Source organism: Strix uralensis, chromosome 18 (genome assembly GCF_047716275.1).
Source record: "Strix uralensis isolate ZFMK-TIS-50842 chromosome 18, bStrUra1, whole genome shotgun sequence".
Lineage (NCBI taxonomy): Eukaryota > Metazoa > Chordata > Aves > Strigiformes > Strigidae > Strix > Strix uralensis.
In genome coordinates, this window is record NC_133989.1 from 15,947,188 (window position 1) to 15,963,768 (window position 16,581).

General features: G+C 45.6%; 1 protein-coding gene across 1 annotated transcript; it reads left to right on the forward strand.

Annotated features, from left to right (window-relative positions):
* Nucleotides 1-6,506: 6,506 nt before the first annotated feature.
* DYNLRB1 (dynein light chain roadblock-type 1) lies at nt 6,507-13,581 on the forward strand. Its single transcript, XM_074888019.1, has 4 exons — nt 6,507-6,563; nt 9,382-9,457; nt 11,789-11,956; nt 13,081-13,581. The coding sequence occupies exons 1-4, from the start codon at nt 6,561-6,563 to the stop codon at nt 13,122-13,124; spliced, it is 291 nt and encodes a 96-aa protein (XP_074744120.1). The 5' UTR covers nt 6,507-6,560; the 3' UTR covers nt 13,125-13,581.
* The last annotated feature ends 3,000 nt before the right edge of the window (nt 13,582-16,581 follow it).

A 16,581-nucleotide genomic window follows, 5' to 3' on the forward strand; every position in this document is an offset into this window, starting at 1 on the left:
CATGAGCAACACCCCACAAATTAAAAAATGTTTGAACTTTCTGTGAGACATATGCGGGGCCATTGTCCGTTTTAATTTGGCGTGGCACCCCAAGCGTAGAAAAAGCCTTTTGGAAATGTCAAATTACATCTTTTCCTGTTTCTCCATTATGTGCTGTTGCTACTCAGGTATGAGAATAAATATCAGTAGAAACATGAACATATTTCTGTTGGCCAAGTTCATTTATATCAGTTTGCCAACATATATCTCAGTTTGCCAAATCTGTAAAGTCTGCATACCTCTGGGATTAGCACCAAAATACACTGGTGTGTGAGTTCCTTGGCAATCAGGGCAGGCAGCCACAATGGAACAAGCTTCAGTATGAGACAAGCCGAACTGCCGTCGTAAAGCTCGAAATCCTTGGTGAAAAAAATTGATGTGATAATACAGCTTGTTGCTTTATGTTAGGAACAGTACTCAGAGCCATAGCAGAAGCAAAGAGCATCCGCTCTGGCATTACCTTCTGTATAAAATCCTGGTAAAGTGGTGTGACTACGGATGTGCATGATGAAATAAGGTTCTGTTCGTAGTTGAATACTTTTCCAGAGTTCTAAAAGTACATCAAATAATAATTGATTGTCTGACATGGTCAAAACCACTTTGTCTAGTCAAGAAACTAAGTTAGCTACATACGCTGAGTCAGTTACAATATTTACAGGAGTAGAAAAAAATAGAAAAAAACACAGCCATTGCACGCAGCTCTGCTACTTGTGGAGAACCATTTTGCTATACTACTTTGTTGTTCCAGTTGTTGTTTTCATCCCATACTACTGCTGCTTTACCTGTTTTTCCTGAGCCATCTGTAAAAACAGTAAGGCCATTCACTGGTTCTGGTTGGCTTAAATTTTTCTGACCAAATGGTACTTCTCAAGCAAATTTCAGCAGTGGGTGTGATGGCAGGTGATACGATATCTGTCCCTGAAAGCCTGCCATGGCTGCTTGCAGCTCGTAATTATTCACCAGACACCATTCAAAATACCAATTTTGAACAGGTAAAACAATCGTAGTTGGATCACGCCCTGTTAGTTCTGTACATCGTTTCCTGCCTTTTATGATCACATCAGCAATAAGCTCAAACAGTCCAGGAGCAGTTTTTTGTGGTCGGAATGACAGAAACATCCATTCCAAAATATGTAATGGGTCATCCCACTCAGGATTCCACTGCACTGAAGCACCAAATGGCACAGTTCTGTCAGGTAGTACAAAGAGTTGTACCAGCTGAGACAGATCTATTCAAGAAACAAATTTTTCGTGTATAGATCATTCCACCATGTGAATTAGACTTAATGCTTCCTTATTTAATATTCTGGGTTCTGCTGGATCATTGGAATTTCTTAATAATTCCAATAAAGGTTGCAATTGCGATTGGTCAGTCCAAGATAGGGCCTAATCCAATTCAGGGATCCCATTAATTTCTGTACATCATTAAGGGTTTTAATTTCAAGGTTAAGTTTCACAGGTTGAGACATTACCTGCTTACCTGTAACTGTCATTCCCAGATATTTCCAGGGTTCTACCTTTTGTACCTTTTCAGGGGCAACAACCAATCCGTATTGTTGTCATGAATCTCTGGCCAAATTCTCCATGTCGTTCAACTGCTCCTTGCTGTGTGATGCTAACAGGATGTCATCCATGTAATAGTAACAATAGCTAGTAGGGAATTTTTCCCTTACAGGTGACAAAGCTTGTGCCACAAACCACTGACAAATTGTTGGTGAGTTTTTCACGCCCTGCGGCAGAACTCTCCATTGATATCTTTTTGCAGGTTCTGCATGATTGACAGAGGGCACAGAGAATGCAAATTTTTCTCTGTCTTGAGAGGCTAATGGTATTGTTAAAAAACAGTCCTTAACGTCCATGACAGTGATTTCCCAGTCTTGAGGGATCATGGCAGGTGAAGGCATGCCTGGTTGCAGAGCCCCCATCGTGGCCATGACAGCATTGACCTGCCGCAGGTCAGGCAAAAATCGCCATTTTCCTGATTTCGTTTTTATCACAAACACTGGAGTATTCCATGGGCTCTGAGAGGGTTCAGTGTGTCCAGCAGCTAGTTGTTCCGTCACCAATTCTTTCAGGGTCTTTAATTTTTCAATTGGCAGGGGCCACTGATCCACCCACACAGGGTTATTTGTTAACCAGGTTAATGCAAGTGTGGGTTGTTCAACACCCTGCAACGCAGTGGCCCCCATCAAAAATCCGTAGTGATTTTTATGCCCCACTGGGATAAACAATCACGTCCCCACAAAGTTAAAGCTGTTAATGTAAGGTCGTACCGTGGCTCTCTGCCCCTCAGGATTCACGATCGTGACCGGAAGAGCAGAGAGCTCACAATGAGACATTCCTTCCAAACCCACAATCCCTGTGTCTGCCGCCACTGTGGGCCAGTTAAGTGGCCAGTTGGTGCGACAGACAGTAGTTACGTCTGCTCCAGTGTCCAGAAGTCCACGAACTTCAGCAGAGGGAGGATGACTGTCTCGGTTGTAGATGGTGCATTTCATGGACAGATGATCCATCTCTACGGGTTGTGACCAAAAGGCCATCGGTGATCCAGTCGATCCGAAGTTGCCATCCCCACGGAGGTGCCGCTCTGCTTTCGGGACACAGCTCAGAAAGGGTATAAGTTGAGTAATGCGAGTGCCTTTTGGAATGGTTACTGGTGGGTAAGGAGTAGAAATCATAGCACAAATTTGTCCAGCAAAATCGGCATCAATAATTCCCACATGCACAATTAATCCATTCAAAGTGCTGCTAGATCTCCCCATTAATAAAGCACTCGACCCTCGCCCTATAGGTCCTTTCGCATCAAGCGGCACTTTAACAATGTCTTTTGTTAAAAGTGTTACTGTGTCGGCGGTGGATACATCCATCCCTGCGGAGCCGGCGGTTTCGGCTGTGAGCTGCTCACAGAGGGGTGGTGAGGAGCCCCTGACGGGCGGGAGGGATTTTGTATCTCTCGTGCTCTTTTTCCCGTTTCCCTGGTGTCCACTGGCATGAAATTTAGACCGACACTGTGGCGCGAAATGACCGCGTTTCCCGCAACGGTTGCAGGTTATTCCTGCAGAGCTGTTTGCTCTGCTTTTTGAGGACTTATTAACAGGGCAGCTGGCTTTAATGTGGCCTGTCTGGTTACATCTAAAACATCTTTGTGGCTTATCTTTTAGCGCTGTAGCAAGGGTGGTAACCATATGTTCCACTGTCCCAACCTTAGAACATGCGGCCACCATGTCGGGAATAGAAGGATCTCCTGGTAAAGCCTGTATTATTTTTTGACAGTCCTCATTAGCATTATCTTTTGCTAACTGTTTGCACATCATTTGTCTTAACACCTCATCTTCTACCTGTTTTTCCAATGAGGCAGATATTTTTTCTACAAACTGTAAAAAGGGCTCTCTGGGGCCTTGGCGGATAGCAATGTATTTTTGCTTCGGAGCTGCCATTTCCATGGTTCGCTTTAATGCCGTAATTCCTATATGTTGTGCCTGCTCGAGAACAATCGGAGGCCATGTAGCTTGCAGTTGAGGGTTACTAAATGGCCCCTCACCAAGCAAAGCATCCTCTCCAAGGCCTAGCCTCGGGTCATCCTGTGGCAGTCGTAAATTATTCTGTGCAGCTGCGCGTGCCATCTGCCTCCAAGTAGATTGAAACACTTGTAACTGCACGGGCTGAAACAGCACTTGTGCGAGATGTGTAATGTCATATGGACACAGCAGATCTGTGCTGATTATTCGAATAAGTTGCATCACCTCAGGAGAATTGATTCCAAATTTCTGTGCTTTATTCTGCAAATCCTGCACCACCTTCCAGCCGATTGGGTTGTGCTCATCGTGCTGGTTTGTGCCTGCAGCAGCTTTGTAAACAGGGAATGCACCAGGAGCCTCTGCTGCTCTATCTACAGGCTGTGGACATGCCGGGGTTGGGGAGTACGGGCTGAGGCGTTCAACCAGATCCCAGTTGCCAGCTTCAGCAGCATACTTCCTAACTCCCTCCCAAAATCGATCAGGGGATCTTGGCACTACAGTTATTGTGGATGGAGGGAGAGTCCATGGCTGGGCTTTTTTCACTATGGGTTTATCTGCAAGATGCAGAGTTCGCATAGCGGCAGTTAAAGCTTCTTCTCCCTCACTTTCATTTTCACTCTCACTTTCCGGCTCTGTGTTATTCGCCGGATTCGCTCTATTTTCCTCCTCGGGGGGGGGGGCCGATGGAGTCACCCCTTCTGCTGCTGCGCCGCTAGGGGCCGCCGCTGCACCGCTAGGTGGGGGGGGACCCTCATTGCCCCGTAAAATATTTAATGGCGGAGGAGGAGGAGGTGGGCGAGGGCGTGATCTCCTTTTGCCCGTGAGGGGTTTCCTGCCTGCTACTGCCGACGCTGCGGCATCGGCTTCATTTGCCCCTTGGGCACAATCTTTCCCCTTCCTGACATTTTCTGGCTTCTCATCTTTCTTTTGCTCATCATTCGCCTCACATTCTGCTTTCCATTCCTTCAGGGTCTCGCTTAATAGACGCCATGTGGTCGCCAACTCACATGCCTCTTTCTGTCCTTTAGAGACCTCATCCCATAGTTTCCATCCTACTGCTTGCCATGCACTCACGCTGAATGCAGTAACTGTGGTGGCTTCAAAGCCTTGCATCTTACTCCATAGCAAAATCTTTTTCAGGCTTTGTTCTGTGGTTTTAACCCCTTTTCTTTTTAATAGGGCTTTCCAGGTAGACAAAATCGTCTCCTCTTCCTTTGTTAATTGCTGCCCCATAATTACAGTCCCGTTCAGGGTGGCTCACCTTTTTAGGTGTTGAAGTTCAGGTCCGGACCAAGCAGATTCCCTCTGCTCTCAGCTTCACCGGGCTCCGTCTCCGCAGCTCTTCCCACCGCCGCTATACTTCTCTGCAGCTCTCCCCGCCGCAGAGTGTGTCGCCTTTAAATGATCGCTTCGCCCGATCACGTCGGGGTCACCGTTTGTCACAGTAGAGACAGACACAACAAACATCAGATTGTGCAAAATGGCTACTTTATTGTTCTAACAAGCCTTTTTATATCCTTCTTCAAAGTATGTGTTCGTACAGGATTGGTTTACTTAGTAACTAACAGTTCATGATTGGGTAATAGTTTCCCTGCTGAGTTGTCAGGACAGTTCCTCTTATCTTTGTCTTGCAGTTCCTTAATCTTGTTTCCATGGCTCTTCTCAGGACTTTCCGGCCCCTCATGGATACACTGGAACTTGGTCAAGACTAAAGTCTTCTTCAGTCAGGCTGATGGCAGACCTGCTGCCTCCCCCGACAATCTGCTATGTCAAATCCTGGTTTTCAGAGTATCTTAGGAAAAAAAAAAAAAAAAGAAAAATACTTCATGAGGTCATGTTTCTCCTTTTTATCCAACAAATACCTGCTTTCCATAGCTGTTGGGAGGTGTTAGCTTAATGTCAGTTTTCTGCTTGCAGGGTCGTAATGCTGAAAGAAGCAGGGAATGGATTCCAGATGAAGGGGGGGAAAGTACCAAATACTATCATTGTGTATGTATGATACCAGCTGGGGTTACGTTTGATGCAGTTCTCGAGCCTGTTAGTTTTGCCTTCAGAGTGTCGGACGCCCCGATCCTTTCCAATGGCGAGCTGAGCGTTTACCCTTTTCATCCCGACAGGGGCAGAAGCCACCGATCCCCGCAGCAGCTACGTTCCAAGGGTTTTCGCTGTCCCCTCTCTTTTACAGAATCACAGAATCATCTGGGTTGGAAAGGACCTTGAAGATCATCCAGTCCAACCGTTAACCCAGCACTGACAAATCCCAACTCCACCAGATCCCTCAGCGCTGGGTCAACCCGACTCTTCAACCCCTCCAGGGATGGGGACTCCCCCCCTGCCCTGGGCAGCCCATTCCAACGCCCAACAACCCCTTCTGCAAAGAAATCCTTCCTAAGAGCCAGTCTGACCCTGCCCTGGCGCAGCTTGAGGCCGTTCCCTCTTGTCCTGGCGCTGGTTCCTTGGCTCAAGAGACTCATCCCCCCTCTCTGCACCCTCCTTTCAGGGAGTTGTAGAAGGCCATGAGGTCTCTCTCCCCTCAGCCTCCTCTTCTCCAGACTAACCCCTTTAGGGGTGCACGAAGCCTGCAAGGTGTCAGTGGGGCCTGGACTGACCTTCCCGCTCTGCCCCGCGCCTCCCCTTGTCTTGGGGGGCTTCAGCGGCCGCTGAGGAGGTGGCGGGATGTCACTGCTCCCCGCCCCGTTCACTTTATTTGAGGGATAAAGTTGTGAGGGTTTGCACTGAAGGTGTTTACACGAGATGAACGACCCGACGGGGCCCAAGGGCCGGGTCTCGGCGCCGCCGCCGGGCCCTGAGGCGATGGGGGGGGGGGGGTGGGGGGGGTGGGGGGGGGTGGGGCCGGTGTGTTACCACGGAAACGCCGCTGCCGCCGCCGGGCAAGTGCTTCCGGGTCGAGGCGGGGCCGGTCCCGCCCCCTCCCCGCCGATTGGCGGAGCGGGCGGCGCACGCGCGCGGTGCCGTGACGCGGCGCAGAGGCAGCGGTTCGAGATGGTGGGTGAGGCGGCGGCGGGCGTGGGGCCCTGCCCGGCCGGCGGCACCGGGGCCTTGTCTGCACCGGGGCGGGGGCGGCGCGTCCCCTCCGGCGCTGCCCCGCGGCTAGGCGGGTCCGGGCGGGCGGGCGGACGAGCCCTGTGCCGCGGGGGGGAAGCGCCGCCGCTCTTGCCCGGCCCTCGGGGGCGCCCCGGCGGGGGGAACCGCCCGGCCCGCAGCAGGCGCAGGACGAGGCGGAGGGGCCCGGTCCTGGGACCTCCTCGGCCGGAGGGGCCGCCCTGCCCGCGCCCCGGTGCCATGCACCGAGTAAAAGCGAGACCCAGTTGCGGGCGGCTGTTCCATCTCTCTCCGGTTTCTCTTCATCCCCCCGGTTTGGCCTGGGTTCGGTTTCTGCGCTGGGGACGCGCGGGTGGGGCCCTGGTTTGGTTAAGCGGGTGTTTTGGCCGGAGGTTTCGGTACCGCGTGGCTGGCCGGTGCTTCACACGCCGGCGCCCGAGTCGGGCCGCTGAGGAGGCCCCTGCGTTGTCACGGAGGGGTTTCACCGTGACGGCGGAGCCCGGCCTGCCTGGCGGCGCGGGCCGCGGCCCCGAAATCCTTGCGGTGGAAAGCACATCGTTCCTATAAACCTTCAGTTAATTCTGTCAAGCACTGAGATACACCGTGTGATGGCAGGCTGAAGATACGTTCAGAGGAATATCTTTGCATTTCTTATGGCTACCAGGTTACAATTCCTAAAACTGAAAGCAATCGGGAAAAAAAAGCCTGTTTTAAGACAACTGTTTAACATTCTGAGGAACCTGGAACGTATTTATTTTATTGTAATTGTATTGGAGGTTGCTTCTTGTTCAGATGTGTTGTTGGCTAGCACATATTCATGAAATTGGGGCTCAAAATATGTGGAAAAGTTTCTAAAGAAACAGTGATATAACTTGTAGATGGGCAATTGAAATGTTCTAATAAGACATTTTTAGGCAAACCTAGGAGTTAAAGCTTTGTAGATGAAAAAAGGAATGTAAAGGTTACGGTTGTATATACAGCAAAGGTTATATAAGAGCAAATTGGTGATGGGGGAGTATTTACTCTGCTTTTCTGGAGTGCATCCTTCCTTCCCCATGCATTGCCTTTTTTTGTTTGTTTCACAAGCTAAATATATAATTTTTTTCTCAGTAATATTTTTGCTGGTCTGGCAAGTTGAACAGACTTGCGGAGGTGTTGGACAAGCACCAGAGCTAGTGTGTGTGAAGTGGTACATGTGTGCCGGGGAGTAAGAATGGGAGGAGCAAGACATGTCAACAGCAGTGAACTGTTAGAGCAGATCATCCCACCTTGTGAGTTCCATTATCTGTTGGTTGTTAGAAGAAATTAAAAATCGGTATCATTCTGCATGGATGATGCTTTGCATACAAATTTGTTACAGTCCAATAAAGAAAAGTATTTGATGAATCCGGACTTAAATACAGCTAGTAAATAGTCAGGAAATTTTCAGACTTAACAGTTTTCCACTGTGTTTCTCTCGGCATTTGTGCACCCTGTAGCTTGTTCTTTGTTTCACTTCCCTTGACTCCCATGTGAAAATAGTCCCAGCATTCAGAAATAATCAAGAGCTTTGTTGAAAAGACTGGTCTTTTCTGTGCTGGTTAAGACAGAAAAACTCTGCTTCATGAAGACCAATTCAGGTGGTACCATCTCTTACCAGTTCATGTTACTCCAAGCTACCTATACCTACAGCGCTCTGCAGAAAGCTTGCTAGAAGTTCTGAGGTTGAGGCCATGTTGTTTTGTTAGGACAAGTCCTCTTCCCAGCGAACAAGACTTATAACATGACTGGGCTCGTTTGCTGTGGGTGGGAACGGAGAGAGGGTTATTCACAGTGCCCAAGAAACACAACGGCCAGACGCCCCATACAGCTCTCACCTTTCCCAAGTTCAGGTGATTCTTGTTTTCCCTCCTAGACCATTTCTGTGGGACTCTTGCAGGATCTGAAAGATGCTGCATGTCTCTGTTTCCTTTAACCGGAATAAAAATATGCCAAATACTCACCCAGCTGTGGAAAGCAGCTCAGGTGCTGAGGTTTTATGACCCTGTTAGACAACCTACAGTTAAATTTTGATTGGTGTCTTGTAGCAGTGGAAGTTGTGCAGTAGGGTCTGAAAGCTCTTCTGAAGTTGAAGGTGATTTTTACAGAGAAGGCAAAGGGACTATTGCCTTGGCCTTCAGTTTTCATTTTTCCTTTTTTTAAGTTGATTTTGCAAAGTTGTAGATTGTTGTTAGTAGTTATAATCTTGTAGCTATCTCAACATGAATCATAAATAAATAACATTCATTGTTTTCCCCCTCACTTTTCTTATTTATAATTGTTCTTAGCATTCATTTGATAAGAGAACATAGTCTTGCACACAGAATGTATCTCTTTCTACTTTTTTCATAAATTCCATGTGTATTTTCATACATGATTTTTGCTTGCCACCTAAATTGTAGCAGTCTGATTAATCAGTCTTCCAGTTGCAAACCTACAGTAAGGAACTGATGTGTGATGTTGCAGGAGGACTGAGGAGGAGGAGAGGGGGAAGGATTAGAGGGGAGTTCTGAGTTTCCACAAGATTATAATCACAAATGAGAAAAGACTGATGGAAAACTACTGAGAAGGTCATGCAGAAAAGGTCATACCACAGTACGGACACTTTGCTGTATAGAACAGTGTGCGTAGTATCTGAATCACCTTTGTGCAGCTTTATTTTCAGACACATTATTACAAAGCTGTGGTGGAAAGCAAATAGCAGCTGTAATCTTCTATTGATTTGTGCTTTCTCCATTTGCAGGCTGAGGTGGAAGAAACACTGAAGCGAATTCAGAGCCAGAAAGGAGTGCAAGGAATCATTGTTGTTAATTCTGAAGGTACTGTGTCTGTCTCGGTTTTCTGAGATATAACTTATTCTAAACACGCACTTTAAGGGCCGCTGAGTGTACTCCTTGCCGTTCAGTTACACTCTGCCTTGAGCAAAGGTTTCCCTGTAGCCAAAGCAGATAGACAACAGTTAGGCTACAAGAGAAAACTGTATTCCCATTTCTGCTTTTCTGCAATCTCACTTCATTATTTTAGGAACTAAATGAAATAAATTGCAAAAGCTTAGAAATATTTGAGTTATGCCAGTGTTTGAGACTGTTCTGTCAAAATCAAACCTTTATCAGTAGCGCTAAAAGCTCTCATGGCATCTGAAATCTTGCTGCTGTGCGTGTCCAGAATGCTGCTGTCTTGGCAGACTCAGGTGGCTTAGCAGCTGCCTCGTGCTCGTGGCCTCGGGAGACTCATAAGCTCGTTGTGTCTTTTTGAAGTCATTGAAGGGTCTGACAGAGGAGACTTGCTCAGAGCACTCTAAATACACCGTGCACAGCCCAACTTCTTAAAATGGTGTGATTATCAATTTAAATGGAATATTTCCTGAAAATAATCCTTAGAAAAGATGATTGATAGCAGCTATATATAAGCACTTTGAAGATCAGATCACTGTGGACTTGCATGGAGCTTGTGTTCCTGCTCGCTGCTTTTTCATGATACGGAATAACGGGTTGTGCTCTCCAGGCTGAAGCTGCACTTATTTGAACATACACCTGCAGCAGTTTTTCTGCCACGCCAGTATTGGGTAGTTGGCTGCTGCATTGTTCTGACACATGAGCTGAATTTTGACTGGCTTTTTGTGGGAAAACATATTTAATGGTGGCAGAAGTATAAGGGAAGGAAAGCCCTGGCCAAACAGTGTCAGTGTGTCTGCCCTCTTGGCTGGTGCACAGGAATTGAACCAGGGACCTTACAGGACTGCATCAGCTCATACGGCTGAATGCTGGCGCCTCAGCTTTGTAACTGTGTGATGCAGCAGCTGATGTCCCCTATAATCAGCGCCGATCCCAGCCTAGCTTACTTGAATATCATTTAACTCTGATGTTCAGGAGCCTTTCTGAAAGGAAAAGCTGTCCCTAGTCAGGAGAACAAAACTGAAACATTGGTATTTCCTTTCTCCCCCCACCCTGATCTATGTTGTTTTTTATTTTTATTTATAAATCTCATAAATAAATAAATGAAAAAGCAAAAGTATGTTTTGCTGATTAAGGATACCAATTAAACTCAGACACCACAGTGAAAAAGAGTAGGTGTGTTTTACTGGAATTAACTAAATAATGTAACAATAATACAGAAAACGTACAGTAAGAAAAGGCAGAATAGTGCACTTAAACAGGAAAACACAGGGTAATGCATCAAATCATTACTACCTGGGAGAGAGAACAGTGATTAAGGAAGACCCATCACCACTTGCACCCGTTCCCACCATGCAGACCCGCAGGCGCTGGGCAGCCCCGGGTGCAGCGAGGATTTGTTGAGCCTGTCCCGGTGAGTGGGAAATCCTGCGCGGGGCGTCCACCCGTAGCTGAGGCTTCCAGAGTCGCTGTAAGTGGGTCCAGCCTTACAGACCAAAAATCAGCAAGTCAGAATAGCTGGCACCTTTGTTTTCAGCGGAACATCTGGTTTCAATCTCACATTAGATTCCCCCCCAGTGCCTGGCCAGGGCTCAAGGGAGAAGCTAAGGGAGTTTCCCTGCTTATCTAATTTATTTATGTTCTTTTTAGAACAAGGCCACACGTCTGGTCCCAAGGCCGGACAGCTGGCTTCATGGCTTTGTTAACTTGCCTCTACGCAAAGAAGAAGAAAGATACATTCAGGATAGACATGTTTGCATTACATTCATCATCAGTAATGAGTATATGATATCTAAGCTGCATCTTTCATTAATGAGCATACATATTTTGCTAATGACTACATACTAAGTTAGCAGCTTCGGCTTGGGGCCTGTTGTTCAGGCTTCAGTATTTCAATGCTTTAGCACTTTTTACATCAGCAGAAGTGGGTTGTTATAACTTAGTACAATACCTACTAGCACAGTGGTTATCAGTTATAAAATATACAGGATTCATCTATAGGTCAACTCTGGCTTGGGCCTATTGTCCCAGCCTTAGCACTTCAAAATAAAGCACTGGTGCTACTAGAGGTAAACAGTTATGTTCATGTTGTTCTTTTAAACCTTTAAAAAGAACACTCCTAATCCCTGGTGTAGTGACAACATCTGCTTAGATTAAATAGCCACCCCAGTTGGACCTGATGATGCCGAGGGGGTTAGTTCTGGAGTTTTGCCCTGACCCTGTCACTGACCCTTGCTGTCCCCTGTTTCTTTGCAGGTATTCCTATCAAAAGTACTATGGACAACTCCACGACGATTCAGTATGCGAGCCTCATGCACGGCTTCATCATGAAGGCAAGGAGCACTGTGCGAGACATTGATCCCCAGAACGACCTCACGTTCCTGCGGATCCGCTCCAAGAAAAACGAAATCATGGTTGCACCAGGTAAAAGTGAGTGGGGTGAAAGCAGGCATTGGGGGATCCAGCAGAATTCGTTTCTTGTGAGATTGACACTGTCAGCCTGAGAGAAAAGTTCTGCCTGCTGTTTTTATTCATATTGTATAATCTCTTCCAAGAAGCTGTTTTGCTTTCTTCAGAGTGGAAAGCTTTTATCAGTGATCTAAGTTTGCTTTTCGTGTTTGATTGTGGGAAATCACTTTCCTCATTTCATGTTCATCAAAGTAGAAGGTGTTAAATAGTGTATGACAGCGTGTTGCAGCCTCTCATGCTTTGTGTTTTTCAGTATAAAACCACAAGAGTCAGAAAGGAATATGTTTTGAGAGCATTTTCAGTTCAGTGCTGTAGACTAAATGATAAGGCAAAACAGTCTTAATAGATTTTCCCATTCAGAGAAAAGGAATAGAGCATATTGTAGCTGCAATCATGAACTGTAGACTTGCAGCAGCAACCTCCTTTTCAGGAAACGTCCTCAGTATTTCATCAAATTAGGAAACGGGAAGCAATGAGATGAGTACAGTTCACTAATGTGACAGGAACTCAGCTTTGTTCCTTCAGAAGGCATCGGCTCCGTGGTGGGATTATGCTGATGGAGAGGCAGAGGAGGAGGGGATTGCAGTTGCAGTAGACTGCTCTGCAGGGACTGGTCAAGGCAGATCTTAGGACAAGGCTTTGGGGTTTATGCTGAGGCAGCCTCTGGTTTCCATATGAAGGATGAAAAGAAAGGAATAAGTGTTGTTCCAGCAAAAAATGAAGCTACAGCCACTGTAGCCCAGCAGTGTGGCTGTGAGATAAAGGAAATCGCTGTCTTGCACCACCTGTTTTGATTCCATCATTGCATGTGCCAGTTGCTGTTATCTCCTAGGCACAAACTGAGTTAAATTCAATTGGCCTTGGGAGCATGAAATTTCTAAAGCTGAGATTTTTTTCTCAGTCAGACTCATAAAAATAAGCGATCTGACATGCCAAGCCTGTTTTGCTTATTGAAAAGGAATGTCAGGACTATATAGTTCCCATGTTGTATCAGTGAGATAGGAGAAAATCTTGAAATTTACTGTTGCTTTGAATAAATATTAGCAATGAAAGCATAATTATGTTTTTTTTCTCTCCAGATAAAGACTACTTCCTGATTGTCATCCAGAATCCAACTGAATGATTACACTGACTTGGTCTGTTTTTTCCCCTTTATCCAACTGTTTTTTTTTTTAATTTAATGGTGAAGAATAGAGCATTAGTGTTAACTCTGCTGTGCCACTTCAACAATATCTAGAAAAACAAAAGGTTTTGTTGTTTACAAACAGAAAAAGTGGCTTTTTTTTTTTTGTATCACAAGTCATTTCGAGGAGGAGTTGGTGAATTAGGCAGTAAAAAATGCAACAGATTCTTTTACTGGTTAAGAAGATAATATAAAATTCTAATAATATTCTAAAATATTATTCTTTGTATGTTTCCATGCTTCTGTCACCACTGTTTGAGATACGCTTTTACACTATTACTTTTGAATGACTGTAAATATGAAACTTGCCTGTCCTCTAGTTCTGTCTTATTCTGTTGGTTTTACAAGTTACTTTGAAAAACTCTGACCATATCAAATTAAAAACTGTCATCAGTGATTGTTTGTCTTATGTGTTTTCCTTCTGAGGATTTTAATTATTCTTACGATTGATTGAGCTTTTCTTCAAAAAATAGAACCTTCCTAGGACTATTTTTACTCATCTGTTGCTTTCTCTAAACTGGGATTTAGTCTAAGCACATGTGCAATGTACTCACAGTTGCCTCGTATGTTGGAGCATTTCCCACCCCCCTTCCTTTTTGTTTCAGACAGAAGTGTTGTGGCTAACTAAGACCACCAAGACGACCTGTTGGAGCTCTCATACTATCACAATTCACTAGCCAATTTGATCTGGTATCTTCCTTTAGTAATTTTTTTATTGATGGCCATTTGGGACAAAAAAAAAAGTCATCTGGTTCCTCCAGAATAATAAAGGGGTTATTTTTGTGGCCTTGGAAGAGCCTTGTAATTGCATGCAGAGCTCAAGAATTTGAGCAAAATGTCTGCATTGAAGGTGTTTGTCACATGTTTGACAATGGACACAACTCTGGCTTGTGCTGAAGAGTCTTAGTGGTGTGCAGAACGTCACAGCCCAGGTTCAGAAATGATCCATTTTGTCTTGTGCTATGTTTTCGTTGCGTACTGGGGTAGGTCAGTGCCCCGTGATTGAGTAACTGCAGTTCTGTTAGAGGATGCTGTTTCTTGTGCTGGGGAGGGCTCACTCCTGGCTCATGTATCTGTTAGAAGTGTATAGCCTGTGTTTAGACCTGCTCTTTCAAATTTGCAAGCAGTAGTAGGAACATGCGATACTGTCCAGTTCTACACTGAGGAACAGACTAAGAATTTATGGGTGATCTCAGCAGGTTAGGAAGTATTCCAGACAGTTGGCTGCAGTGCATTTTTGGGAGTCTTTAGTAAAAATGTTGGTGTCGACGTGGACACTTTTCTGGATTTCAGAGCAGGAAGTGATGGGGTGAATAATGTGGTGACTTAAACACTTAAGATAACCTGTGTGTTCAGCATTTGTTTTCTGTGCATTTTCAGACTTGGGCATTAATTTATAGACTGTGTCTAATTTTTTTTAGGTAGTGTTTATGACCACAAAGGTCAGAAATGCTTTTTGAGATCTGTCAAGGCATCTGGGTGAGGGTGCTTTACGGTATTTTGGGTATCTCAGCTGTCACTGTGACTCAGTGTTGAATTGTTTCTGCCGTCAGCGTATGACTAAATTGGTGTAGCCCTGGGATCGCATTTTGTGCAAAGAAGTGACTGACATAAGCATCCATCTCCTAGTCATAGAAAACTGACAGGTAACTCGCACAGCACATACTCGGTGGCCCTTTTATTGTTGGCCCTTGGTTTAAGCCATGCCATTGAACCAATGGCTAGGGTCTGAAACCATGCTCTGCGTTTGGAGTAGTTCCTGATACACAGCAGCTTATATAATGTGATCTGTCATCATTTAATTGAATGCTGTCTCCAAAAAAAATCATCTCCAGCAAGCTGAAGTGTCTGAATAGTGAGGCAAGGCAGAAGAAAAACGTGACTTCAGTTATCTCCCTTATCTTTTGTTGTTCATAGCCAGAGAAATGTTTCCTTGGAGGTGGTGACCTGCTTATGCATTTTGGCTTTCCCTAGCAGGTGGCAGTGTTACTCTTCAGAACAGTGAAGAATTTCTTTAGTGTCCTGCATTCTTTTGGAAGCTTCCTTAAGGATAGCTGTCCTGCGGTGGTTTTGTGTCATATCTGAGTTTAGGACAGAGTGTGTTGAGGTGCTTTTTTTTTTTTTTTTAAACAAGCTGTAATAAATAACCCTATTGCAAAACAAAATTCATGCCCATTTTCTGCATTGTGTTGAGACCATAAACTTGCGGTGAAATTACTGAGTTCCTTGCTATATGCTGATTGTTTGGGGTTTTAGAAGGGGTTTGCAGGTTGGTTGGGGGGGATGGGGATGAGTTTGGTTTTGTGGAGTTTTGGTTGGTTGGGTTTTTTTTCAAGGACTATTAGCAGTCTGACTTGAAATAGAGTCAGGAATTTGAATAAAGGTGTCTTGAAGCTGGTTTTGGAATCTGGAGGAGCTTTTTTTTAAAAATGGGGAAGGGGTGGATGAAGCTGAAGAACAACAACTTCCATTTAGATACTTACTATGGAGAAGAAGTGTCTTGGATAAGGAGCATCAGAGTCAGAGATCTGGCTGGAAGCAATTCCTCTGTATGCAAGTTAGGGGAGGATTTCACTGTTCCCATGTTCTCTTAAAGAGGGTCAAGAAAGAGATGGGATGAAGCTCTGCTGAGTCGGGGCCTAGTCATTTGTATGGTAAAATTATTGTCAAATTGAGGAAGAACAGAAAAATAAGCATGGTTGTCATCCTTTTTTGTAGCCAGAAAGCATGATAAGGCAGTTCAGAGGAGGGCTTGAATAACCTTTGTGATGTGTGCCTTAGAGCTGCTTTGTGTTGTGGTTGGAGACTGGCCTAATTTGCTGTCTTAGAGAAGTCAGTTTTGACAGATCCCTCTCTGAAAGCAGAGGAAGCATCTGCTGCTGAGATGTGGATACAAACCCTAATGCATTAGGAAGCTAATGAAAGGAGGTTTGAGGTGTGGCTCTGGGCAGTGAAGAGCAGCACTTGAGGCCCAAGGACGTGCTCTCTTGTGCTGACTTTGCTCTGAGATAAGGCTCTGGCAGAGGAATGGAGGTGATGACATATTAATACTGCAAAAGCTAGGCTTGTCGAAACTCATCTTCTGTGGATCTTACAGCAGCTCTTTTAAGCTGCTCCAGCTTCTGTTTGCTCCAGAGCCCTCCCAAGTGACTTTGTCTGCCTGAGATGGCTGAGCTCTGATTGTGCAGTGCTGCTCTTCACGTGCAGGATGTTCTTGTCTTAATGCTTTTGCTGTGTGTAGCTACGTCTATAGGGGATGACAGTCTGGCATAGATAGTTACACCAATATAGGCTGGCCTTATGTTGGTAGAGCTAGAGCAGCTCCTTGAACCAGTAGAGTCTGTAGGAGAAGCTGTGGCAGCTGGGGTGTGCAGGGGCAGCGAGCTCTGACACACAC